Consider the following 26,306-nt stretch of genomic DNA (forward strand, 5'->3'; position numbering starts at 1 on the left):
CCTTCCCAAGGCCTCTGCACAGCCCCAGCCCAGGGCGAACGTTTCTCGAGCCTCTGTCTGCTCTCCAGCTTTCTGACCCTCTCCTGCGAACTTGACTGATCCTCAACTCCGTGTCCCCTCTGCTGGGCGAGCTGAGGGCTCTCTGCCTGCTCAGGACTGTCCCTGACATTCCCGAGTCCCTCTGTGGTCCTGGGAGTGATACCCAAAGGCCAGAGCTTAGGCTTTGGGTGTGGAGGCCAGAGGCCAGCAGGAGGCCAGAGGCCAGCAGGAGGCCAGAGCAGGAAGCAGGTCCGTCAGGAGTTAGAGCCCCAATGGCACCGTCTCCGCCTCAGTGAGCACAGAGCGGGCCAGGTGCATGGACCAGGCAAGGAAAGACAGCACCCTGTGGCTGGCACAGATGGCAGCCACCTGCCTTCCCGCAGGAGGCACCTGTCACTGTCACACAGGCTGAGGGGGCGGGGCCTCGAATCCTGGGCTCCTGCCCGCTGAGCCAGATGACCTGGACACCATGGGGCATGTGGCCAGTCCCTTGGGGGGATGCCAGGAGAGGAACCTGTCTGGGGACCACATGGCAGGGTGGAGGGAGGCCAGAGGGGCTGGACAGAGTCAGCGATGACTGGGAGAGGGACAGGGGAAGTGCAGCGTTTAGATGGGCAGAACCTTCTGGAACCTTCTTTCTGGGGCCACTAGAAAGAGTCCTCTCATACTGGCACCGACCCTTACAGCCTCAGGGAAGTGTCTGAAGCCCTGTGTGCTGCGGTGTCCCCACCTGGACAGTGGGTCAGCTGAGCGTGAGGAGGATGGAGAACATGAGCCCCAGAGCCAGGGCCACTCCTCTCTGGATGAGTATCCCATTCCCTCTTCCTGAGGCAGGGGATCAGCCGTACCGGGGCCTGGAGGCCTGAGGCCAGCTCTGGGGACAGTTAAGCTCTCCAGCTCCCAGGGACCAGTGGCCTCATGGCCGGATCACAGCCCTGCCGGCCCTGGCAGCCCATCAGCTGTGATGTCCCCACGCAGTGGGCAACTTGGCTTGATGGACAGGGCCACCTTCAAGGCCAAGTGGGGGCCACCAGGGCTGCACTGGACACAAGAGGAGCCTGTGGGGGCAGGCGAGGGCTCTGTTGGGCATGTCAGCTGACAATTCTGGGACAGGGCCACCTCCAGGGGTGGCTCTGTGTGCTCGAGGCCAGGGTGGAGCAGGGTCTGGGTCTCCAATCCTCCCTCGCTGGACACCTCTGGTTTTCTTCCTCTATTTGGTTCCTCAACAGCTTGTGCGTTTACAAATCTTGGGGGTCCCCGGGGTTGGGGACAGGGACCAAGGCCAATGCAGGCCACAGAGCAACACAAGGGACCTCTGTAGCCATGGGTTCCATACTTGAGGGCTCTGCCAACTGCAGATGGAAAGTGTTAGGCCGTCTGCACTATACGGACATGTGCAGACCTGTCCCTGTCATTGTCCCCGAGACAATACGGTCCACCAACGATTTACATGGCACTTAGATCGCATCAGGGAGCATGAACCATCTGGAGGGTAATTTGAAGTCCTCTGGAGGACGGGCCGAGGCTCCATGCAAAACCTAAGCCACTTACCCAAGGAACTTGACCATGTGCAGGTTTTGGTACCTGTGGGGGTGCCTGGAACCCCTCCCCAGAGGACACTGAAGGACCGCTGTTGTCATACTGGTTGGGGGGTCCCTGTGGGCCAGAGGATGTCACACTCTCCCCCATCTCTACAAGAGGACGGGGCTGGAGAGAGGTGTCCCCCATGGTTCCCTCCTGCCGTGGGGACCTCTCCCTGACCTTCCAGGGCCCTGGGCCAGGCCTTCCCAGCTGGTCGCAGGTCTCAACTCTCTGCATGTCCTTGTCCCTGGGCCCCTTCCTGAATGTTGGTCCCTTGGCACCGGAGGAAACACTTGGCCCCAGGCTGGCGGAGATCCCCGGCTTAGGCGGGCTCTGGATCCCCAGCTTAGCTGACTCCCCGTGGCCCAGGGGAGATGCTTGGCAGGGAGGCTCCCATCCTGTCCCTGGTCACCTTCCAAACTGAGGTCTGGACCTGGCTGGGTGCCGGCTGCCGGGAGGAGCACTATTTAAAGAGCCAGCCCCCGGCTGCCCTCAGCCTGGTGCAGCCACAAGGAGACTCCAGACCATGGTAGGACAGGCGGCTTCGCCTCCCCCTGGGCCACGTCCCTGCGTCCGGCTCTACCCAGGGAGCTCAGCTCAGGCCTTTAGGGCTGACCTTTAGGATGCCCGAGCCCATCCTTAATTCTGACTTCCTTCCTCAACTCCATCTCCTTGACCTTGACTTTGCATTTCTAACCTTTACCTTTAGCTGGGACTCACCCTGACCTTGACCTCATTCCTTTCACTGATATCTTTGACCTTGACCTGATGGGCCTGGTCTGACCTCAATGTCTCAAGGGGTGGCAGTCGGTCACGTGGGTTCTGGTTTGGGTCTCTGCTTTCCTGGGTGCTGTGGGGGCTGCAGAGGTGAAAGCAGGGGGGGGCGGGGCAGAGCGGGGACTGGGGGCTGCCAGTGGAGGCCACCACTCTGCCCCTGCTGCGGGGACACAGCTCCTGTTGGGGTCTGGGGTGGGTATTGCAGACCGTGTGGCTGCCAGAGTGCCAGGTCCCCTGGCTCACCTTGGCTTTGCCCTTCAGGCCCCAGGGGCTCCCCTGCAGCTGCGCGCTGCGGGCCCTCAGTCTTGCTCTTGTGAGCCTGGCTCTCACCGGCCTTGTTAGCCCCTCACAGCCTGAGACCTCGGGCTCAGCACCCTGCTCCCCCGGCCACCCTCTGTTGATCACCCGTCTCCAGCTGCACTGGACGCTCTGGGGCCAAGTCCAGGGCCTGGCTCTGGGCCTGGGAGATCAGGCACAGGGCTTGCCTGGGGGTCAGCAGGTCAGCAGAGGGTCAGGTAAATGCTCTGGTGCCCGAGGCCGGCATTCTGTTGGCTTTATCCATGGGGAAAACCAAGGCTCAGAGAGGGTAGTGTGTTTCTGAACATCACAGAGCCTGTGAGCAGCGAGGCCTGAATTAAAACCCGGGCTGGAGTGACCCACTTCTTCCCCAGGTGTCCCTCTCAGGGGACTCTTACTTTCAGGGACCCATAATAAAGGGGAAGTGACGAGACGGCTGGGCTGTTGAGGGCCCTGGCCTCATGTCCCCCCTCTGTAGCTGGACAAGATCCCTTCCTCCCTTGCTGAGCTCTGGGCCACCTTAGGACCTCGTGTGCAAGGCTGGACGGGGGTGGGGGGTGGTACACCGAGACGGACAGCAGGTCTGAGAGAGAGAGAGGGCAGAGTACCCTGCAGACGGAAGTGATCCTTTTTTATTAATCGGAGGGAAATGTCTGTGTAATTATGGGAGACGGGCTCTGTGGGGAGCTTTTTTCTTTACGATGTCTGAAGGGATTTATAATATTACAGAGGTTTTACAGCATCCTGACGTCCCAGCCACCCTGCCAGCCCCCTTTCAGAGGATTAGTGGAGACAAAGCACCCAGTAAAAGCTAATTATAAGTCAGCCGGGTGCTGCTGCTCCTGCCTGGGCCCAGGAGCCAGAGGGAAGAGGGGGCGAGGGCGCCGTGGGGGCTGGGGAGACCACACAGGCACTGGGTGGGGGCAGGGGGCAGGGAAGCCCGCGGGGGGGCGCTGGACAGGCCCGGGAGCCAGGTGGTGCAGGCTGAGCTGGGGGGAGCCCAGACCTCCACCTCTCCCTCCATGAGGCCAAGGACAGGCTCTTTCAAGGACCAACTTGGGGACGGGCCCTGGGAAGTCCCCTAGGGCATCCTGGGGACATAGCTTTCACAAATGCCGAGTGGTGGGCTCTCAGGTACCAGGATCATCTGAAAGAAGCCCTTGGAGGCAGGAAGGCCAGCCAGAGACCCAGGGCTGCGTCCACATGGGTGGCCTGCGGTCCCCCGTGTGCCTAGGTGGGACCTGACTTACGGAGGCTATGACCAAACATGGACTGATCTCGCTCTGAGCCACATCTGGGGTGGGCCCCGAGAGACCACCGATGGGACAGAATGGGTGTCACCCCTGAGGTCTTAGGTGGGCAGACAGCCACGGGGAGGGAAATGACAGGACAGGGTGGTGTGTGCTCTGGAGGGCGTCAGGCCCAGAACAGAGCAGGGCCTGTTGGTCTGACCTCGTCTGACCTTGTGGGGGCAGGAGTGCTTCCTGGAGGAGGCATCTTCCTGGGAGGCTGGGAAGGCATCCGGGACACAGGGGAGGGGGCAGGGCAGTTCAGAGGGGGCTTGGGGAAGTGGGGGACCCAGGTGGGAGGGAGAGGACTCTTTGGAAAGTGGCAAGGGACAAACCCTGAGAGCACTTGGGAAGCTTTTAGCAGCTGGACAAGGCCAGATTCCAGGGTCCCCGACACGGTGCAGACAGAAGTGCCCTGTGCCACTGGGGTAGCCAGGTGGGGTGGGGGCAGGTAGGAGGCAGGTGCCTGGCCCTGCGGGAGGTGGTGGGGAGGGCTCCGCAGGCCTCCTGCTGGACTGGCCAACCCTCGGCTTCCCGGGAGCCAGGTCTGTGTGCTGCGGGCACCAGGAGGCGGGAGTGTCCTCCAGGACTCGGTGCGGGGGAGATGAGGCTGGGCTGGGCTGACCTCCCGAGGAAGGGGCAGCTGCAAGGCCTCACCTGTTCCTGACAGGCACCCAGGAGGGCCCGGAAGAGGGTGGACGGCGGGGCCAGCTCCAACGTCTTCTCCATGTTCGACCAGTCCCAGATCCAGGAGTTCAAGGAGGTTGGTCGGCTGCCCCAGGGGACGAGGCCGGAAGGGCACAGGGTCCGGGGTGGCCGGGGGCTGCCCGAGTGTGTCCTCATTCTCCTGGGCCACCCTGATGTGCCCCAGAGCTGGAGCCGGGTGACGCTGCCCTCCCTGAACCTCAGCTGCGCTGGCTGTGTGACTCGGCCAGGCCTTTCTCCTGAGCCGGGCTTCCCTCTCTGTAAATGGGGGCGGCGGAGAGCCTGAGAGGGGGGACAAGCACGGGCCACTGGGTGCTCCAGAGGATGACCACAGCCCTCAGACTCTGGGCAGCCAGACCGGGCAGCTGGGGACCCGGGAGCCCTGGCCGAGGTTCCCGGCCACAGGAGCGGTGACGGGGCCCGGCTGGACGGGCTGAGGGTGGCTCAGTGCTGGTCTCTGCCAGGCCTTCACCATCATGGACCAGAACCGGGACGGCTTCATCGACAAGGAGGACCTGAGGGACACGTTCGCGGCCCTGGGTGGGTACTCCGCGGCCGGGCGCCTGGCCTGGGGTGGAGCCGAGCCTGGGCCACCAGGCAACCTGGTGTGGCGAGGGGGAGCTGGGGTTGGGGTGCTGCTGGGAAGGTCGGGGATGACTGGGGAGCACGGGGGACCCGGGGCCGGGAAGGGCACTACCAGGGTGGAACAGCCTGTGTGAAGGACGGGGACACAAGGGGTCCAGACAACCAGTGGGGGTCCAGAAGTGGGGGCAACTGCCAGGGAGGGGTTAGGCACTGATGGGGGCGGGGGTTAGGGGACACAGCCAGGCCACTCTGGATGTGCCTTGAGCCTAGGCCACCTGAGTGTCCACCTGAGCCAAGAGGCCAGGGCCCCCTGCAGCTCCCGAGGTCCGTTCCTTATCTGAATGGAGGCCCAGGAGACGGAGGGCTGAACGTCCCCGCAGCAGGTCGGGCTTTAGGGACGGCAGAGCTGTGACGTCTGAGGGACCCTCCCTGGCTGGCTGCGTGCAGGCCCCCAGGGCCCCGCCCTGCACCCTGACTCCTCTTTGCCCCCCCCCCCAGGCCGCATCAACGTCAAGAACGAGGAGCTGGAGGCCATGGTGAAGGAGGCCCCGGGGCCCATCAACTTCACCGTCTTCCTCACCATGTTTGGGGAGAAACTCAAAGGTGAGCCGGGGCCAAGGGAAGGGCGGGTTAGCCAGCCGCTGGTGGCCCTGACACCTGGTCACCACGGCTGGGAACAAATGGCCCCAAGCACCAGCCCCTGGTGCACGCACCCTGCCTCAGGTCCCCTCTGGCCTGCACGGTGGAGGTCACTGTCACAGCCCTGCCTCGCGTGGCCTTGGCCCACCATGAGGACAGCCCCATCGCCACTCCCAGCTTCTCCCACCACCTGCCTGCTCTGCCCCACTGTCCCCAGCTGATGGGGCTGGTGCCCAGGCAGAGAGACCTTGTCCGGAACGGGTTTCCAAAAATGACCGCCACCTGCTCCAGGTCTGGCTACTCACCTGGGCTTGTTCTGAAGCCACTGCAGCCCCCCGGGAAAGGATCAGGGGACTCTTTCCACAAATGATGAGTCAGAGGAGGCTCAGAGAGGTTGTGACACCTGACCAGGAGCCTCAGCAAGAAAGTGGCCAGGAGGGGGACCCACCTGGGACCCTGGCTCTGATGGGGGCTCCCCTGAGACACGGAACCAGCTTGTGGGGGCCGGTGGCTGTCCCTAGCCTTTTTCTCTCAGGGCCCCAGGGGCCCCTGAAATGACATCCCCAAGCATGAGGGTCTGTGGCCGGCCTAGTTGAGGCTCCGGCTGCCCTGGAGGTGGGTGCTGTTGCTGCAAGAGCGCAGAAGCCCAAGGGGACCAAGCTGGGGGACACACGGGTGACCCAGCTGCTGGCTCTACCCTGAGCAGGGAGGCGGCCTCCATCTTTGATCCCAAGGAATGTGACCGAGATACTTATTAATGCCTGGTGGGAAGCCGAGCCAAGTGGCCTTGGGTGACCAGGGTGGACGGCTCAGGGGCCTGGACAGTAGGCGAGGCAGGGTACAGCCTGCCTGGGCGTGGGGCCTGCGTCAGGTGCGGTTCCCTGAGCCCCTCCGGGCACCAGGGGGATGAGAGGCGCTCTCCGCCCCGATGGCCGGCCTGTCCTGCAGATGGAGAGACCGAGACTGCGGCTCCGGCCGGGCTGGGGCCGGGCTGGCCATGTGACCAGGCCTGGTGGGGCGGCAGGGCTGCAGCTTCTCCTCATCTGTGCAGGGACACTGTCCTGTCATGCAGACTTGGCCAGGCCCGCGTGAGAGGCCAGCAGCCTGAAGGGCGGGGGGCGGGTAGCCACCCCTTTCCCACTAATTGGGACAGGAGACTTTGTCACGAGGTCCCCATCAGCAAGGATGAGAAGCAGTCCCTCCGCAGCCAGTTTTATGAGTTTGTAGGCCCCAGAGCAGAGGCCCGCTCTAGGGAGGAGGCCAGGGTGAACTGGAGGCCAGCAGCTGGGCCTGGACTAACGGAGTCCAGCTTACCATCCTCACTCAGGAGGAGGCCGGGGCCGGCCACAGACCCGCCCAGCCCAGACCTCTTTAGAGACCGCTTTCAGCTGACTGATCTGGGAGACCAAGACCTCCCAGCAGAGGCCACCCCAGCCCCCAGCCCCGGCCTTTGACCTCTGCACCCCCACCAGGTTGGCCACCGCTGTCCTGCTGCCTGACCAACCTGAGGGCCCCAGCCCTGCTCCAGCAGGACCTCCTCTGGGCACTCCAGGCCAGCAGGCCAGCTCATGCCAGGCTCTGTCCCTGGGACCAGCCTCACCTTGACCTGGATGAGCGTCCAGCCTGCAGGGGAGACAGAGTCTGCCCCGGTCTGCTGGGGGAGGCAGGTGGCGGGAGGAGGAGGGCACTCCAGAGGTCCCCAGGGTATGTCACACCCGCCTTCTCTTAGGGAGCCTCAGGCAGGCGGTGGACTCTCTCTGGACCTCAGTTTCCTCTGAGGGCCACTGAAGCCCGTGGTGGGTACCAGAATATATCTTCTAACGACAGCTTTCCCCAAAGCCACGCCAGTGATAAAACCAAAACTGCTCTGGCCACACTGCCACCACGCCTGGGTGGGTCAACCCTGCAGACCCTCCAAGGCCACTGTCCAAGCCCCAAGTACAGAGCTCTTCTTCCTCCATAGCCTCTGGGCACAGCTTGGGTAATACGTGAGCCCCAGAGCTGCCACCATTCAGATCTCAGTGATCATGCAAGAGCAGTTTGAAGATATTGGGCAAGTCACGTAACTTCTCTGAGCCTCAGTTTCTTCATCTATAAAATAGAGCCAGGAGAGTTAAGCACATAGCTAATACCCAGGGTATCCAGGTACACTTGTGCAGGTTGTGCATGACCTCACCCACCCACAGTGCTGCTGTCTATTATCCCTCTCACTTCCCTGCTCTTGCTTCGAGTGGCTTGGCCCTCCCCGTGGAGCAGAAGTTGGGAGCCATAGGAGGGGCCCCCACCTCCCACCCCTGCCCACCTGGCACCCGTCTCTCCACCTTACGGCTTTCCCTGCCCCGTGTGCTGCTGCTAGGCACGGACCCAGAGGAGACCATTCTCCACGCCTTCAAGGTGTTCGACACTGAAGGGAAGGGATTCGTCAAGGCTGACCTGTGAGTGCGCTGGGGTGGGTCCTGGGGGGAGGCAGCCCCTTCCCTTTCCCACCCAGAGTCCAGCCCAGCTGGGGCAGCACCCTGTCAGGAGACCACTGCCCAGTCCAGCCCCTCCTGGGCCCCTTCCCCTCTCTGGGCCCCAGCGTCCCCCTCTGCAGGCTTGTGGGATTGGAAAGGAGTTGTGAGGGGTCACTTGGGGGTCTTCCCAGTGGTGGGGAAGGAGGCAGAGGGGTCCTTGAAGGAGACTCCAGGTGGCCTGGTTGGGATGGTGGATACTGAGCATGGGGTGGGGGGTGCAGCGCCTGGGTGGGGGCTCACTCCCCAGCCGGGGACCCCGGTCTGCTCTGGGAGCATGGGAGTCCTGAGAGCCCCTCCCTGTGGGGGCAGGGGGCAGAGCCCCAGGCGGGGAAGTGGCAGCCTACCCAGGCCCTGGGGCTGTGTCAACTCTGATCTGTGCCCACGAGGTCCCTTCTGAGCCTGGCTGGGCCTGGGTTGGTGGCCCTGGGCAGGTGAGATTCCTCCCCCCCCCCCGGGCCCCCACAGGCTCAGGCCACCTGACCATGACCATGTGCCTCTGGTTGGGGGTGGTTTTACGGAGTCCTCACTCGGAGTCTCGCCCTGGGGTGGAGGGGAGGCCGGTTGGTTCCATCTCACAGGATTTCACCCAAGAGCGTGAGTCAGACTCCCGGGTACCGCGGGACGGTCGAGGGCGTCCGTGTCCCCCATTTTCCATTCCCTCCGAGGGCCTGAGGCTCCCACTTCCATCTTGGGGCCAGGGGAGGCACCTGGGGCCCCCACCCAGCCTGGCCTGGCCCAGCCCCCTTCTCTCTCCCACCCACTGAGGACAGGGCTGGGAGGAACCCATCAGGGACCCAGTTTGGGAATGGAAGGTGCCTCCCCAGGCCACGGGACCTGGAGGAGGTGGCTGCTGGCCAGCAGGCCACAGAGGAGGCTCTGGTTGAAACAGCGTCTGTGACGAGTCCCCAGCTCAGGGAGTTGGAAACTGTGACTGTCCCAGAAACATAAATAATGGAAAATGTGCGTCGGCACCGAGCGGGGCCTGCCTTGCAGGCACCAGGGGACACTCTGGGAGCACGCGGCCTGGCTCAGCCCTCTGATCATCCTGTCCGTCCACCAGCCAGTCCCCCATCCTGGCAAGGTCCCTCAGTGCCAGGGGATCCGTCCCTTTGTGTACAGGCTCCAGGTCCCAACGCGGGCCGCTCCTCTGCCCCCAGAAGCTGCTCTCCTGACGCCCAGAGGGATGCCCCCCACTGTCTCTCTGTGGGATGTAGGGCAAGCCATAGCCCCCCAGCCTCAGCGCCCCCCCCCAGTGAAAGGGGGATCCAGTCCCCGTTTCCCAGGTCCCAGAGGGGCCGGGCGTGGGCAGGCTGTCCTGTGCTCTAGGACAACATCTGAGTGTCTGTGAAGTGCTACGCAGATGTCAGCAAACGTCACCATCTAGACACAGAAGTCTACAGATGCCCAGGTCCTGGGCATCTTCCCTCAATGACCTTCTTTTTGGTACCAAGGATTGAACCCAGGGGCACTGAACCCCTGAGCCCCATCCCCAGACCTTTTTAAATATTTTATTTAGAGACAGGGTCTCGCTCAGTTGCTTAGGGCCTCACTTTTGCTGAGGCTGGCTTCGAACTCGCAATCCTCCTGCCTCAGCCTCCCCAGCTGCTGGGATGACAGGCGTGAACCGCCGTGCCCCGCTTCAATGACATTAGTAGGTTATCAACACACCCTGGGAATCAGAGTGGCTCCAAGGTCATGATGGGGTCTCAAGGTCATCCATCTAGTCCCCACCTGCTGCTGGGCTCTCAGGGAGAGCCTGAGTGACAGAGGAGGGGGGAGTGCTCAGAGAGCTGTCTGAGGGCTGGGAGCGCCAGCCCCAGATTGGTGTCCTCCGGGGTCAGGACTCCCCGGTCCCCATCACCCCTGGGATCTGCATGCCCACCTGGGGCAGCCCTTCCCCTGGACATGATGGGCGTCTCTCCATGAGCAGCATCAAAGAGAAGCTCATGACCCAGGCCGACCGGTTCAGCGAGGAGGAGGTAGGTGTGGGCTTTGGGGCACGCGGGTCCCCTGGCCTCGGGGCAGCGCTGCTCCAGGCTGAGCCCCGGCTGCCTCCCCAGGTCAAGCAGATGTTCGCGGCTTTCCCGCCCGACGTGTGCGGCAACCTGGACTACAGGAACCTGTGCTACGTCATCACGCACGGCGAGGAGAAGGACTAGCGGACGGGGTCCCCCGCTGAGCTGGCAAAGACGGGGGAGCGTTCCCGGGGAAGGCCCCCCTGTCCCACCGTCCCGCCCAGGCAGGAATAAATGCCACTGAGGCCTGAGCCTGTGTGACAGGTGGTCACTGGGGAGAACTTTCCCATCGGGTTGGTTTTTGCGAACTCTTTGGTCCCTGGCTTTGCTGGGCTGTCCCTCGTGGCTGGTTTAGCGCTGACTGACAGCTCGAATGCTCCCCAGCTGGGCCCCGGGACAGGGCCTTTGTCTGTGTGGCTCTAACTGAGCACCTAGTGCACGGCAGGGCCTCTGCCAGTCCCCGGGTCGTGAAGGGGAGCCAGACGTATCCGCGGGCAGGAGGATCACCCTGACTGCGGTGAGGGAGATGGTTACAGGGGATAGAAAGGGGGACAGAAAAACCATGGGGAGGGGAAGGGGCAGGTAGGAGCTGGGCATGGCAGAGTGGGAGAGGAGGCAGGGAGAGCCCAGGGGTGTTGAGAGGGCTGGAGAAGACTTCTTGAACAGGACACTCAGACACAGGATACAAAGATCACGGAATAAGGCCAAGTGCCGTGGCACAACCTGTAACTCCAGCAGCTCGGGAGGCCGAGGCAGGAGGATCTCCAATTCAAGGCCAGCCTCATTAACTCAGAGAGGCCCTAAGCAACTCAGTGAGACCCTGTCTCTAAATAAAATACAAAGAAAAGGGTGGGTTTGGGGTTGTGGCTCAGTGGTTAAGCACCCCTGGGTTCAATCCCCGGTACCAAAAACAACAACCCAAAACTGCAACACGGTCCGGGTCCAGCTCAGTGGCTAAAATAAAGAGATGGGCAATCTCAAGTGTTGGCGAGGAAGGTGACTAACAAGTCAGCCACTCGGGGACACTGTCAGTGTCTATTTGTGTTAAAGGTGTGCAGATCCCAACCCAGCTCTCCCACTCCTGGGTTTGTGACACCTATCACATGTCCATCAGAGGACATGGTGGGGACTTGCAGAGTTACAATAGACCCCAAGGGGAAACCACACAAGCACCCCTCAGGGCAGCCCTGATGCAAAGGCCACAGCACTTCTGGGCACAGGAACCGAGCCCAGCAAGACAAGGCAGCTTCAGAGACACACAGTGACTTGGTGATACCCGTTTGTGTCATCTTGCAGGGAGAAGGAAGTCTTCTGTATCTAAAGCCAAGTCTGTTTATTGAGATACAGCTTACACACCATCACACCGACCGTTCTAGAGTGGCTTCGGGTATAATCACGAGGGTGTCCATATCCACAGCATTCCGTCACCCCACCAAGAAGCCCACGAGCAGTTGTTCCCATTCTTCTGGCACCCTAGTGGCTGGAAACCCGGATGTGAACCTATGGGAAAGACCATCAGGCTGAACCTGAAGAGGGGTGTGCGGCGGGTGCCTTACTACACGTGTGCAGGTCCCAGAACGCTCGAGGGCCTTTTCTGAGGAGGGTGGAGGATCCCTGGGATTGAGGGGTGCAGGAGGAGTCACCGTGCCCAGAGCGAGCCCGGAGGAGAACTGGCTGTGGGGAGAGAGGTTGAACGGGGTTGGCGACCCACTCAGCAGGCAGCTGGGAAACCCAGGAGGTGACGAATGTCACGTCTACAGCTCTGAACCCGCAGCAGAGTCAGGGCCTGGGCGCACCTATGCTGTCCCGGCTGGGAGACCAGAGGATGGGCACAGTCAGGATGAGAGGGGAGCCAGGCACAGTGGAGCACACCTGTAATCCCAGCAGCTCGGGAGGCTGAGGCAGGAGGATGGTGAGTTCAAGTTCAGCCTCAGCATCTTAGCGAGGCCCTAAGCAGCTCAGCGAGACCCTGTCTCTAAATAAAATATGAAAGGGGCTGGGGCTGGGGCTCCGTGGCTGAGCGCCCTGGGGTTCAGTCCCTGGTACAAAAAACAACCACAACAAGATGGCTGAGCGGGGGCACACAGGCCCGTGGCCTTGGCAGGGCTGTCCTGGTTCTCGGCCTGCGTGGGCTGTTCTTATCTCCTCTGTGGGAGCTCGAGGAGGAAACTGAGGCCCGGGTCTTGCCCAGGGTCCGTGGTGGAGCTGGGCGTGGGGCCCGCGCTGGCTCTCCACGCAGGACGCACCAGGAGCCACACGTCACAGAGAGAGCAGGCACCTTGCTCCCCAGCCCCTGGGTCACAGGGACATGGCTCCATCCCCCTCCTCCCGAGCTCTCTGAGACTTGGCCTTCCTGGAAACTGTGGCCCAGCCCGGTCTCTGCCACGGACAAGCTGCCAGACCTGTTGGGGGCCCACGGAACCACCTGAGCCAAGGCTGGAGGGAGGGGTCACCTGGGTCACCAGCGCCTGCCGGAAGCTCAACTCCCAACAGCCCCGAGGCCTGCCAATCCGGAGAGCCCGTACGCCTGGGCCACGGCAGCTGGGGAGCCAGAGGGACTTCAGAAGGCTCCGGGAGACTCCAGCCTTCCACCGTCCACTCACTTCACCTGTCCCCGGCCCAGAGTTGATTCAGGACACCACTGCCACCTCCTGTCCTCAAGGCCTCTGTGCAGGCTGCAGGGCAGGGTGGGCCCCAGGACTCTGAGTGGCCCAGGCCAGGTGTGGGGCTGCTGGAGACGCATCGAGCTGCCTGCGGATGGCCTCCTTCCCAAGAGGGGGTTCCCTGGTGGCCGTGGCTGCCCCTGACCCGGGTCCTCACCAGTGACCTTCTGCAGCCACGACTCCATCCGTGTCCCCGGAAATGCCTGGGCTGGCTTTGCCTGGCCCCGATGGGTCCCCTGGGTCCTGATCTAGGCTGGGCTTCTGGGGCACTGCAGGGGCCTAGCCTCCTAGGGCTGGGGTTGGGCGGGGACTCCTGAGACAAACAGACAGACGACTGCAATCCCAACGGAGAGAGGCCAGGACGGGGGATGAGGAGGAGGTTGGAGACAATGTCCTGGGGTGTGTGTTAGTGGACACAGCGTCTGTCCTGAGTCAGAACTGGAATCACCTTTCTAAAGGTATGAGGGCCCCTGGCTGGCCTCCTTGACCCAAACTCACAGTCCCCTGGGCTCTGGACTCCCACTGCAGAGTTTCACTTGCTTGCCCGAAAGTCCCATTTCTTCCTGCCCCAGGGCCTTTGCTCATGCTCTTCCCTATGTCTGGATCCCTGCCCTGCCCAGCACCAGCTGCCCCCTAGTCCACTCTGGCCTCAGCTCAGTGGTACATACTCACTCTCCGAGTGCTTTCAGGGCATCAGCTACTTTTGTCAGGGAGCTGTTAAAATAGTGTCTGTCTCCAGCCAGCCTGGTGGCCCACTCCTGCACTTGGGAGGCTGAGGCAGGAGGATCAGAAGTTCAAGGCCAGCCTCAGCAAGCTTAGTGAGACCCTGTCTTAAAATAAAAAAAGGGACTGGGGATGTGGCTCAGTCTTAAAGCAACCTTGGGTCAATACCCAATACCCCAAACAGGCTGTGTCTCCCCACAGTGCCATAGGATCCTGGGGTGGAGACAGGGTGGAGTGTGCCCGCTGCGGTGCCCCCAGCACCCCACACAGGGCCTGGCACATAATAGACTCTTAGAAAACCCTTGATCAAAACCAGGAGGCCCAGAGAGCCGAGCTGACTGGCGTGAGTCATCTGGAGGCCACTCGGCGGCTCTGGGCCTCTACCAGGACACTGGGGCCCAGAGGCTGAGGCTGGAACTTAGCTGACCCTCCCTGGGTCCCCACGGGACCTGCTCTGAGTGTCTAGGCCTCTGTTTCCCCTTGAGCAGGCGGAATCCCGTGGCCCTTGGGGTCTCAGACCTCCAGTTCCCAGGAGGGGTCCTTCTCGGGCGACCTGGTGGCTGTGCTGCCTGTCAGGGGACCTGGCTCCTGAGCTGGCCACACTGGCTCTCCTAACGTTCTTGGTGGCCCCGAGCAGGCCTGGTGGGGAGGTGAGGGGCAGCAAGCAGGGCAGGGTGTGGCAGGCCTTGGCTGCCCAGGAGCTGGAGGGGGCTGGCCCTGCCCTGGCCCTGCCCTGGCCCTGGCTCCCGGGGCCAGCTGCATCTCATTGAGGATAACGAGCCCAGCGAGACGCCTGTGTCCGGGCATCTCATTTTCCACTTGGGATCCATCAGCCAGGGCCGTCGGACAGTGGCCCCCGTGTAAATCATGAGGGGGTCTCTGTTAAGAGAAATGGCAAATTCCTTCCACCCCTGTGGCTGCTAAATTGACTTCCCTCCTGGCGCTTGCTCAAGAATGGCCGAGTCCTTTGAAGGGCCTTCCAGGACGGACCCCAGGGGCTTGGAGCCGGCTGGGCGGGGAATCTCCCTGGGAGCCTCCGCTGACCGCAGGAGGGTGGGGCTCCTCAGGGACAGTGCGGCGGGGGAGAGGCCCTGCCTGACACCGGAGTCCACGTCCCTGGTGTCCACGGCACCCCTGGGGGAGGCTGCACCTTTTCACAGCCAGGGAGGGGCTGGGCTGGGCTGGGGCAGGGGGACATGGGGGATCTTATCCCTGACACCAGAACTCAGAGCGATGAGACGTCCCCATGGAATTCCAGGCTCCAGGGGTGGCGGAGGCATGTGGAGAGGTTCTGAGGGGACATGGGCAGCCACAGAGGGAATGTTATCCATGCATGCCGCCGGGAGCCCTGGGCTGGGCTGGACATCTGGGACCCTGAGGGCCTGCCTCTCTCCCCCGGGCCCTCAGGTCTCCGTGGATGAAGCTGGGGAGAAGCCCTGTGGGGGACTGGAGTAGCTCTTCCAGGAGGGAGACCCTGGGCAAGTCACTGACCTCTCTGGGACTCAGTGTCTCCATCTGGAAGGTAGAGGCCACGCTAGTGCTGACCTCCCCAGGTGGACCCTGCCTTCCAGCAGGCCGGGCGTGGGGGACCCCCTCCGGCCCACCGAGCTCCAGGGAAAGGTGGCATCACGGCCGACAATGACATCAGGATGCACAAGGGACCCAAGGTGGTAGAGAGGTGGACAGATTGGAGGTGGACCAAAGGGCAGGGGGAAGACCAGGACTGCGAAGGACAGGCTGAGAGTCCCCCCACTCCACTAGAGTGACACGATTTGAAAAGTGACTTACTGATCCAGATGACAGGTGCAAGGCCAGGAGAAAATGAGGAATGGGGCAGCACTGTCCAGCCTGGAGGGCTTCCTGGAGGAGGCACAGCTGAGTGGGTGGGAGAAACTCAGGGGAAGGTGCAGGAGGGGGGGGTCTCCTTCCAGGAAGGCTCACTGGGGAGAGGGAGGGCTCCTTTGGGGGCTGGAGGGCCTGGGGGGGGGGTCCTATTCCCCTTAACAGTCAGAGAGAGGCTGGGGGTGGATGTCCTTCCTGGGGCAGTCCGCCAGCCAGAACTGACCATTCTGCTCTGTTTTCAGGGTATTTTTCTGGTTTCCTTCTATTTATGGCCTGTAGGGCTAGCTTTTTGTTTTGGGAAGTGAGTTTTTTTTTTTAATACATAAAATCTTTCTTTAAAATAAATGTATGTGCCCAAGTCGATTTCAGGAAAAGATGAACATAAACGACATTTAGACAAAAATCACTAAGTAGGGACCACGATCACTGAGGTTTGGAAGAACTGAGTTCTAGGGAAGAGGCCAGGAAAGGCTGTCCTGCAGGTGAAGGCTGTAGAACTCTCCAGAACGTGGATTCCAGACTTCGCATTTTCCACGTAGTCAATTTTCTTGAACTCAGATCTCCTTGCACAAGCAGCTTCATCCTGGGTCCCACAAAGGCAGTGGGGCCAGGGGAGTGTGGCTGCCTGCTGACAGACAGACAGACAGGCTCCCAGACATAGGCACACTGGTGGCCCGGCACAAACAGAAGCTCAGAGTTGGTCTTTCTGAAGCCAAGCTCCAGGAGAACCTCGGGAGCCTGCTCTGCACAACTTTGCACGCGCGCCTGGCCTGTTCCTGAGGACGGCCCAGGGCACGCCCACTGCCGAACCACGCCCACCACATTGCCACGCCCATCACCATGGCCACGCCCGCTCCCCCCTGCCCTCCTGGCCTGCTGCTCCTGCTGGGTGTGACTCGGGGCTCTATCTCTTGCTGGCCCCATTCGGGGCGGGGCCCTTTGACTCTTCCTTGGTTGAGTTGAGGCCCAGGTTGCACTTGACCTATGCAGAAGCCACCGCCAGCCTCTCCCCTTGGGATCCGCAGGCAGGGCTAACCTGAGGCCACCCAGCACAGGGATGCGGTAGCCAGAGGAGCTCATGGCATCTGAGGGGACATTGGTGGAGCTGTCTCAGTGAGGACAAGTAACAGCATGGCCCTCTCAGCCCAGCAGGGCTGGGTCCCACTTTCTGGGAGACAAAGACAGACAAGCGCAAGGCAGAGGGGTCAGGGTGGTGTGGGGGGAGGCTGGGGACTGCGCCTGTGGGCAAGGCAGGGATTCCCTGTGTCCTTCCCTGTTCCTCGGAGGAGAGGGAGCCTGGCTCAGGGACCCCAGAGGGCAGGGTTGGGCACTGCCTGGGAGCCGCAAGGACCCAGGGCTGGGACTGTCTGAGGACCAGGACAGGCTCTCTGCCAGCAGAGCCACTGAGGGACAAGTGCCCATTAGGGAGTGAACTTCCTGTGACTGGAGGTATGCAAGCCAGGGCTGGTGGCTGCAGGCAGGAATGGGTGGGCGTTCCTCAGGTCGACATGCCCCCAACCCATCGCCTGGCCCAGCCAGTTAGAGCCCACCCAGCCTGGACCACTCAGTGCCCAGTGAACAGGGGAGGAAGCCAAGGCCCAGGGCAGAGCTCCCCATCCTGACTGCAGACCCTCATGGCCTGGTTGTCCCCTTCATCTGACCTTGTCACTCCTGCACATGCTCAGAAATGTCCTGTCCAAGACCTGTGATTGGGGCTCTGGAGCTACTGTGTGCCTTGGGGGTGGGGACCAACCTGTCCACATGGGGCCTCTTGGGTGGTAACCAGGGCCTATAAGGGGGGGGTTCCGGTCATCTGGGGACTCAGGGCTCCTTGCATCAGGCAGAGGGTATCCCAGAGAGGGGTCATGCTGGGCTGAGCAGGTCCGGCCTATGGGTGCCCCAGACCTCTCTGCTGCCAGGCGGGCTCCGGGTAGGAGTGTCTGGAGGGCGTGGGCCTGGCTGGGAGGGAGAGGTGGCCTGGAGCCACCCTAATCGGGGACTTAGTTTTAAAACTGGTAGTTTCAGCTTCTTGGATTGTCCAGCCACCGTGGGTGGGAGGAGGGCACACCCAGAACCCAGCCAGTTACAGAGAGTGACTGTACCTCTTAGGACTAGGGCCTGGGGAACCTGGGGAGCGGCAGGGGTTGGGGATCTCAGTGGTGGCATTTGGGGTAAGAAAACCCCAGTCCTGGTCCTTAGGCTTTGTGACCTCTAGGCCAGTGACTTAACCTTTCTGGACCTTCATATTCCTCATCAGAGAGACATGGTGAGGGTATTCGCCTCCTGGGGAACCCCAGCCTGTGCCTGGCCTGTTGGTCAGGGCAGCCCTGTGGCCCCACAGCGCCATCTACTGGCAGCCAGGCAGCTTTGCGGCTCGGGCTTCTCCAGCCTGTATCCTGGGAATGGACCACGTTGGCAGGAACCCTGGGGCCTGGCTTGGAGGAAAACAGCCACAAGGGACAGGTCTGTTGGCACCTGGTTCAGATTTGTCCGCCTAGGGTTCCTCTTCTCATAGGCCTTAAGAGCCCAGTGCCATAGCCAGAGCCAAGCACCATTCAGGAACCCGGACAGCCACCTGGCTGATGTTGGGGATGGAAGATGTCCCTCTATGGCTCCACCTGTGTTGGCCGGGCATATCCTGAACACTCTATCCCCTCTGCCATCCCCAGCTTCTGGACTGCACAAGGAACCCCGTTGCACCTCCAGCTGATTCTGTCCAGTGCCTCTGGCCTCTCTCTTCCTCTCCCCTGTCGGTCCATCGGGTGCTGACTGCCCAGCTTCCTGGCTGCCGTGGTGGGCACCCAAGGACCAAGGATGCAGTACAAGGTGCAGAATCCCAGGACCGTCCCAGGGGCAGCCTGGCCTCCACATGCCCTGGCCCAGCCTGCTCCTGCCCCATGGGCCTCCTGCTTAGTGGAGACCTGCCCAGAGATGCCCTCTTCAGTTCTGTTACGGACGGGGTCTCCTCCTTCCTGCTCTGCCTCCAAGCTGTGCCAGTGCTCATGGGCGCACACGGGCCTCACCAAAGCCTGGAGGTACCATGGGGAGGTACCAGAACTCCGTCGCCCAGCGTGGCCGACTTTGGGATGGAATCTCAGATCAGGCTGGGCCCACATAACCCCTTGCTGGGGGCCGGAGACCTTCACTGGAGAGATACCCCTGAGCAAGGGCCATGTCCAGGCAAAACTACAAAAATGAGGGGTGAGCCCCCCATCATCACTCCGAAGGTCAGGCCTGCCACCCCCTGGGAGGTGGATGCGGTTCCATTTCACAGATGAGGAAGCTGAGACTCAGAGAGAAGAATGTCCTTGGACACTCAGACAGGAATGGACCCAAAGTTAGGGATAAGGACTCTAGGCCTGGTGATCTCCCCACTGCCTGACCCTAAAGCTCGGGTCCCCTGCTTGCTGGGGACTAGGCACCCAGGGCAGGATAGGAGAGGCTGGAGCTGGAGGGGGACTACCCCATTTAGAGCACTTGTGTGCTGTGTGTGCTGGTCAACCTCTCTGAAACCTGCCTTCAGTCTCTGGTACTGTGTTGTTGGGATGGCGGGGTATTGGGTGCTGATATCCCCATTCTGCCTGAGGGCTGTGGCTGTGCAGGGCTGTCTGCCCTCAGATCCTGCTCTCTGCCAGGGGGCAGCCTTCCCACAGTCCAGGGACTTCCTGAAAGCATCTATCTATCTATCTAAATAAGTAAATATATATATATATTTTTTTCCATAATATCCTGGGGTCCCCCCCTTGCCTAGGGTGATGCGGGCTCTGGGAGTCGGGTGGCTCACTCCCAGCCTCTGCTCCTGAGAAGCTCGAGTCTAAGAAGCCCCGGATGGACTCAGGGTAGCCCGCGGCACTGGCCATGCAGAGTCCTGGGGACAGAGGAGAGAGAAGTCCTCACCATTGGGACAGGAGGAAGCCACACTAGACGTAGATGAGCAAGGCCTGTGGGAGCCGAGGAACACCAGGACAGCCTGTCACTGTTGTCATCATCGTTGTCAAAGTCTTCGTCACTGTCATTGTCAACTGAGTCTAATCAGGAGCAGGACCTAAGCTAAGAGAGGCCGTCAGGGTGGGGGGCAGGACTGGAGGGCTCCAGCCGGAGCAGAGCGTCTTCCTGAAGTGCGCCCCACCCCTGGGGGCTTGGGGAGAAGCGGGCTTTGATTTCCCGGAGGGGAGTGGGTGGGAGGCCTGAGCTGCTGTCCACAGAGATCCACAGAGGCCACTGCGTGAGGCCAGGGAGTGCCCTGCCTGGGACTCCCGCCTGTGACAGCTTGGAAAAGCCCAGGGCTGCCATCTGGTCCCCCCCCCCGGGCGGAGCCAAGGAGGACACCAGGAGGGCAGAGGGCGGCGGCTCCCTTGGTCATCTGGGTTCCATTTCCCCTGGGTCAGGCCTGGCTCCAGGCTGTGCCCTGAGCTCACCAGAAAGAGGCCTCCACTGAGCTGTGGGCCAAGAAGCTCTTGCAGGTTCCACCCAAGATGGAGCCAGCTGCTCCCCTGGCTGGTCCCTTCCCCAGGGCACTGGTAACCATCAGGGGACAAAGCCCAGAAATGGGGGAGGCTGGAAGCAAAGTCCCCTCAGCTGGGCCCAGTGTGCAGGGCCGGGGGTCTGGGGTCACCTGTATGCTTTGTCAGAGCCACCACCCTGCCCCATTTGCCCGTGCACCCCACTCCTCCCAGGCCCCCACCGTGGCCCCCTTCTGGGTCCAAACCTTTTAACAGGAGTGGGGTGTCAGGCAGGCCCAGGGATCTGAGGGCCTGTCATTTGTGTCCCCAATCCTGGGCCATCAAAGGCTTCCCAGGCCCTCTGGCGGGCCCCTGGGGTTTCCACGAGGTGAGATCATGCACCTGGACGTGGGGCCCACCCTCCCAGGTCCCTGAATGGGCTTCTTGTTCTCTTTGGCCTGGTTGTCAGCGCCAGGCTGGTGAGCAAGAGGCCACTCTGTGGGCCACTTCTGCCTGGCCAGAGGCCCTGCCAGGGGACAGGCGGGGGTGGCTGCAGCTCAGGGTTGGCCCTGAACATGGCCACACGTTGGGGGGCCCTGGTCTCTCTGTAGCCCAGGTGCTGGCTGGTGGAGTGTGAGGTGGGGCTGTCCAAGTCCATGTCCAAGTCCTGCACCGTGTGTCCCCCTCTGTGCCTGGGGGACTTGGGCTCCTTCATTTGGTAGCTGGCTTCTTTTGTCTCCCAGGGGACCCAGAGGTGCATAAAGGCTGTGGGGTCCCTTGAGGTGCATCCAGCCCAGGTAGCAGAAGGTCAAGTTCATGGGTCTCAGCCATATGGCCGGGCAGGAGGGCCACTTGTGTGGGGGGCTGCAGAGAATAGGGAAGAGAGTGAACACTGCCTGTGGGGCTGTCACCGAGGACAGGTGGAGGGAGGTGGGGACCAGGAAGCTGTGGCTGGTAGAGCCCCCCAGGAGGGAAGAGGCCTGCAGGTGGGGGGACAGCCCCCTCGCTGGTCCTCATTCTCTTTTCTTGCAACCCTCTCTCCTCTTCTGTCACCCACCTCTCAAGTGCTTTCTTAGCATTCCTGCTATCACTTATCCAATTTTTGCAAACTGGCCATTTTAGACTTTTTCAAACTTTTACATAAATAAATGCATAAGCAAAAACAAAAGTCCACACTGTTTTTCTTTTTAATTTAGCAGACTAAGAATGTAAGTGCCCGGGAATACATCGCATCCTGATATGCAGGCTTTTAAGTTCAAAATGGTGCTGCCTATTTAATGTTCTACAGAAAGCGCTGGGAAACTTTTCCTGTAAGAGGACCACGGAGGAAATAGTTTGGGTTCTGTGGGCCATATGGTCTCTGTCGCCACCACTCGACTCCGCGATCGTCATTGTGAGAGAGCCGCCGCGAACCAAGCATACGTGACCACGGCTGTATTCCAACTCGACGTTATTTGTAGGTACTGTGATTCGAATTGCAAAAAAAAGTGTGAGCACAGGTCAGAAAATAATATTCTTTTGATTTTTTTTCCCCCATCCATGTCCAAATGTAAGATCGCTCTTCCCTGGCAGGCTGTGCAAAATCAGCCATCAAGCGGTTGTCTGTAGTGTTTCAATTCCTATTTTTGAGAGTGCAGAATGATTGCTATTTTGAAAAAATAGTAAATAGACACATAAAAATCTCATCAAGAGAGCAGACCATATTTGCACTTGCTGCATAACAGGCTGCTCCTAAACTTATTGCTGAAAGCAATAAGCGTCTTGCTAAATCTGGCCATTTGCAATTTACTTGGGGCGCTCCACCGGGCTGGCCCACCCAGGGCGGCTCAGTCCCATGACCCAGAGCTCATGTGGGATGTTGGGGGGACTTGGGGGAAGCAGAAGCTGCCAGTCTTCTTGAAAGCCTGGACTAGAAGTGGCAGCTCCTCCCTTCCGTTGAGTTCTGGTGGTTAAGCAGTCGTGGGGATCACCTAGACTCAAGGTCTCTCCAAGGATGGACAAAGAGTTGTGGCTATCTTTAGTGGACCATACCATCCATCACCGTCAACCCTGGGTGATGAAGGGACGTGTGTGTCAGATGAGTGCTGGATGCTTGGATATTTGTGGATGACATACAGCCCGTGAGAGAGTGGGGACACGTTTCCAGCAGGTTAGTGGCTGACATTCGAAAGACCTCTGCCGTCTCCCGCGTGGCCTAAAGCTCCTGGATCTACAGGGACGGAAACAGAGGCGTAGGGAGTTCCCTCTGGGATGCGCTAAGTCACAGTGTACATGGGGACACCCCCGATGAAGCCCAAGTGGCAGGGGGCACCAGGGTCTGAGGGTCAGAGAAAGATAAGAACGGAGGAGATGGAACAGATGAGGGGAGACCAAGGGACATATCCAAGGTCACCCCTGCTGTCACAAGGGGAGTTGAGACAAACACTCGAAAGATAGCGTGTGCCCAGAGGGAGGGCTGGCAATGGGTAGGTCCCCTGAGAACCAGGGTCTGGCCTCTCGGGATGATGAGGGTCTCCAGGGACCCAGGCTCCTCCTCACTTGATTGCTCTTGGAAGTCCATGGGGAGAGGAGACTGGAGGTACAGATGCAGTTGTGTCCTGGAAAAGGCAGAGGGATGCCCCATTTGGCAGCGTGTGCCAATGCTGGGGGTGTGAACGCTCTCGCCTCAGCAGGACGTCAGCTGGGAGGGTCTGCCACCTCCTGGAACAGGTCCCAGCCCATCTCCAGGGGGGTTTCCATCCTCCCAGCCCCGGGAGCAGGGTCGGTGCACGTGGAGGACTGGAGGGTGTGGAATGGGAGGGGTAGGTTAGTCCTGGGAGGGACACAGGACCCCACGTGAATCACGGCGTTTCAGTGAAGGTGACAATGAGATGGGGGGTTAAATCAGGGTTTGGGGGCTGGTGAAACTTACTGTTTAGAAGGCCCAGGTCAAGGTCAGAGGTGAGGTCAGACCCCAAATTAGTGCCGTGAGGTTCTTCCTTTCCCCGATCTCCTTGTGTGTCTTCCTGCCTGTGGCCTCAAAGGTGCACTTGGCCTTCTGTGCCCGGCTGACACCTGAAGGTGACGGGTCTGCGGGGAGGAAGGAGGGCCACCAGGTAGGGGAAGAGGAGGACCAGGGGTGCCACACCTATCTTCGAGGTTTTGCAGGGACATTTCACAGGAATATGCAGGGTCTAGAGGGCAGAACTAGGGCCACACGGACAGTCCATCCAGGAAGGGACACTCACAGTCGGAGCTGTGAGTGCAGAGACGAGCCTTCCGCCCGGAAAGGTAGTGAGCCTTTTGTCCCAGGAGGTGTGCAGCAGAGGCTGGGAAGACCCTCTTGCAGGCTGCCTGGGTACTTGACTTCAGACCCCTCCAGACCAGGTGTGAAGAGTCAGTGTCAGGAGAAGCCCCATGTCCCAACCCAGCAGTTCCCTGGCCGTGTAGCTGGGGACAGCTTTTGTAATCTCTGCCTGGAAAGTTCTCCTGCCTCCTCATGTCCACCTCCAGGGATGGGTAGATGGATGGATAAGTGGATGGACAGATGGATGGATGGGTAGATGGTAGATGGATGGATGGATGGGCAGATGGAGGGATAGACAGTACACAGCCCTTTAATAAAATCACAAGCTCCGGCAACTCCTTGGTTATGCTTTATAGCCACAGCTCTCTTTTGCAGAAAAGGATAAACCTATTAATCCCATTCTACAAAATTGGAAGTCGAGACTCAGAGACACAGCAACTTGCTCCATGTCACACAGAGAGGAAGTGACTGTCATCCTCACTGGGTCCCATTCATTCATGCAGAAGCTTCTGGAAGCCCCTTGTGAGCCCCTTGGGTCTAGGGACCCGGAGCAGCAGCCAACCTTCTCCCTGCCTGGCCCAGGAGCCACCGGGAACAGCGCAGAGGGCTGGGCCAAGCCCTGGGGCTCAGTGAGGGGGCCGCAGCCTCTGAGAAGGTGAGGCAGGGCTTGGCCTGAGGGGAGGCCAGGAGTCAGCCAGGAAGGGAAAGAGGAGAAGGTGCTGTGTGTCAGCCAGTGCCACCAGGTCACCAGAGCTCAGCTCCCATCTGGGACAAGCCAGGCACCTGGGTTGCTGAAGCAGGTGGAGGGGGCAGGGGGCAAGGCCAGGGGGCAGGTGTAGGTGATCTGCACAGCTTTGGGGACACGGGCTGCAAAGTTTGGGAGCCCATCTGAGGCCTGGGGAGATGTGGAAGGGTGAGGCCGGGAGGGGTCCCCACTCAGGAGGGTCTGGCTCTCACCTCGAGCTCCTCTGCCCGGGACGGCCCTGGGCACAGAGCCACCCTGCCCTCGTGACCTCATCAGGCCTGTAGCCCGGGTGCCACCTCCCCGGGGCAGCGGAAAAGCAAGGCGGGCCGAGGCCCACCCAGGCTGCCCCCGCGGGAGCCGGCGGAGCGCCAGGTGCGCCAGGGCGCTCATTAGGCCACGGTGTGCCCCGTCTCCCTGCGAGTCCCTGGAGGGAGGAATCAAAGGCGGGATTGGAAAACAAGGCCGGGGAGATACTCAACAAGATCCCTATCTGAATAATTCCCTCTAATTGCTGGTAAGAGACATTAATTTTCCTTTTGAAGCTCCCGCAGCCCGGGGGCCCTGGGACGTGCCAGGATGGCAGCCCATCTAGCCGGATTAGCTCATGGCCGCCTGCGGGGCTGGCGCAGGGCCACGCGGGGGTGGCGCTGCCGCTCGGCTCCCAGTGGGGCTGCCGCGCGGGGTTGGGAGTCCTGTGCATGACGCACAAAAGGCCCTGGGAGCCCTGTCGTGGGGCCAGGTCCTCTGGCTTGTGAAGCTCTGGGCTCTGAGCACACAGAGCATCACCCATATGTCCTCACCGCCCCTAGGACACATGGACCCAGGTGAGGCCAGTGCAGAGGCAACCAGTGGGTGTCCTGTCCATAGCTCCTTGGGGGATGTAGGTCTCAGGATTATCTCCATTTTACAGATGGGTACACTGAGGTTCAAGGACTGGGACTGGTTGGGCTGGGACAAGGTGGTGACTGGAGCTTTTGTCTCCAAGACCAGGGGCTTTACAACCACACCCCTGTCCTCAGATAGCTGCAGAGAAAATCCAGATCATCTTTCAAGACTGTCCCAACATGGACCCAGCTCCGTTTTTTGTTTGTGGCTGGTGGTGCTGGGAATTGAACCCGGGGCCTCGTGCACGCCAGGCAAGCACTCTATCACGGACCCCCAGCCCTCTGACTTCTAGTCTCCTCTCTCGTTGTCCCTTGTCCTGCTTCCCACATCAGACCAGGCTTGGGGCCTTCCCTGTGTGCCCTGGGCTGAACCTCCCAGTGCTGGGCACCGACTGTCAGTGTCCCTTGCAGGGGCTCCTCAGATCTGGACCATTCGTATCTGAGCCCTCTCCAGGTCCTGTGCCCAGTCTGAGGGCCCTCCTGGGGGAGCACGGGGGACCAGGAGAGGGGGACACCTCCAGTCTAAGATGGCGGTGGGCACCCCAGCTGGGGAGGCTCCCACTGCTCTTCTCCTAAGAGAGTTTTTTCACTCCCCTTTGATCTCTGGAAATTCATGAAAACTGGAGCCCATGTGGTGCTGATTAATTTCAACAAAAGTCACGGAAACGTTGGCTCCTTTTAGTCATTTTATGTGGTGCAGCCTGTGGAGTCTTTCAAGATGGCCTTTGTTCAGGAAGTTGAAGGGCCACCCTGCCACGGACACCAGAGTCAACTGTCACCAAAGCTGCCCTCGTGGGGAGTTATCTCGATGTCCCCACCTCGCTGGGGTAAGCACAGGGGCTCCCCGCTGCCCTGACCATGAGGCCTGGCCTCCTTGGCCTGCACCAGGGCCTCACCCCCAGCCCTCCTAGCCTCTCTGGGCTGCAAGCTGCTGTATCTGACGTCCAGCCCCAGTGATCTTCCGCTTGCTCCCAGGATGCACCAGTCTCTCTCTTGGTACCCACCGTTCCCTCTGCTAGGAATGCACTTCCCTCACTTTTATTTTTTTGGTACCAGGAATTGAACCCAGGGGTGCTTAACCCCTGAGTCACATCCCCAGCACTTTTTAGTTTTTATTTAAAGACAGGGTCTCACTGAGTTGTTTAGGGCCTCAATAAATTGCTGAGGCTGGCCTTGAACTTGCAATCCTCCAGTCTCAGCCTCCCAAGCTGCTGGTATTACAGGTGCGCCCCACCACGCCTGGCTTCTGCCCTCACTTTTGCCCCTGACAAACATCTACTC

General features: G+C 60.7%; 1 protein-coding gene across 1 annotated transcript; it reads left to right on the top strand.

The window, feature by feature from the left end:
* Nucleotides 1-4,695: 4,695 nt before the first annotated feature.
* Nucleotides 4,696-10,584, top strand: Myl10 (myosin light chain 10). Its single transcript, XM_046427156.1, has 6 exons — nucleotides 4,696-4,746; nucleotides 5,153-5,228; nucleotides 5,772-5,876; nucleotides 8,269-8,347; nucleotides 10,356-10,404; nucleotides 10,486-10,584. Exons 1-6 carry the CDS (start codon nucleotides 4,711-4,713, stop codon nucleotides 10,582-10,584), a joined length of 444 nt encoding a protein of 147 aa, XP_046283112.1. The 5' UTR covers nucleotides 4,696-4,710.
* The last annotated feature ends 15,722 nt before the right edge of the window (nucleotides 10,585-26,306 follow it).

Source organism: Marmota monax, unplaced genomic scaffold (assembly GCF_021218885.2).
Source record: "Marmota monax isolate L192 unplaced genomic scaffold, Marmota_monax_Labrador192_F-V1.1 WCK01_AAM20220418_F8-fsc00341, whole genome shotgun sequence".
Taxonomy (NCBI): Eukaryota; Metazoa; Chordata; class Mammalia; order Rodentia; family Sciuridae; genus Marmota; species Marmota monax.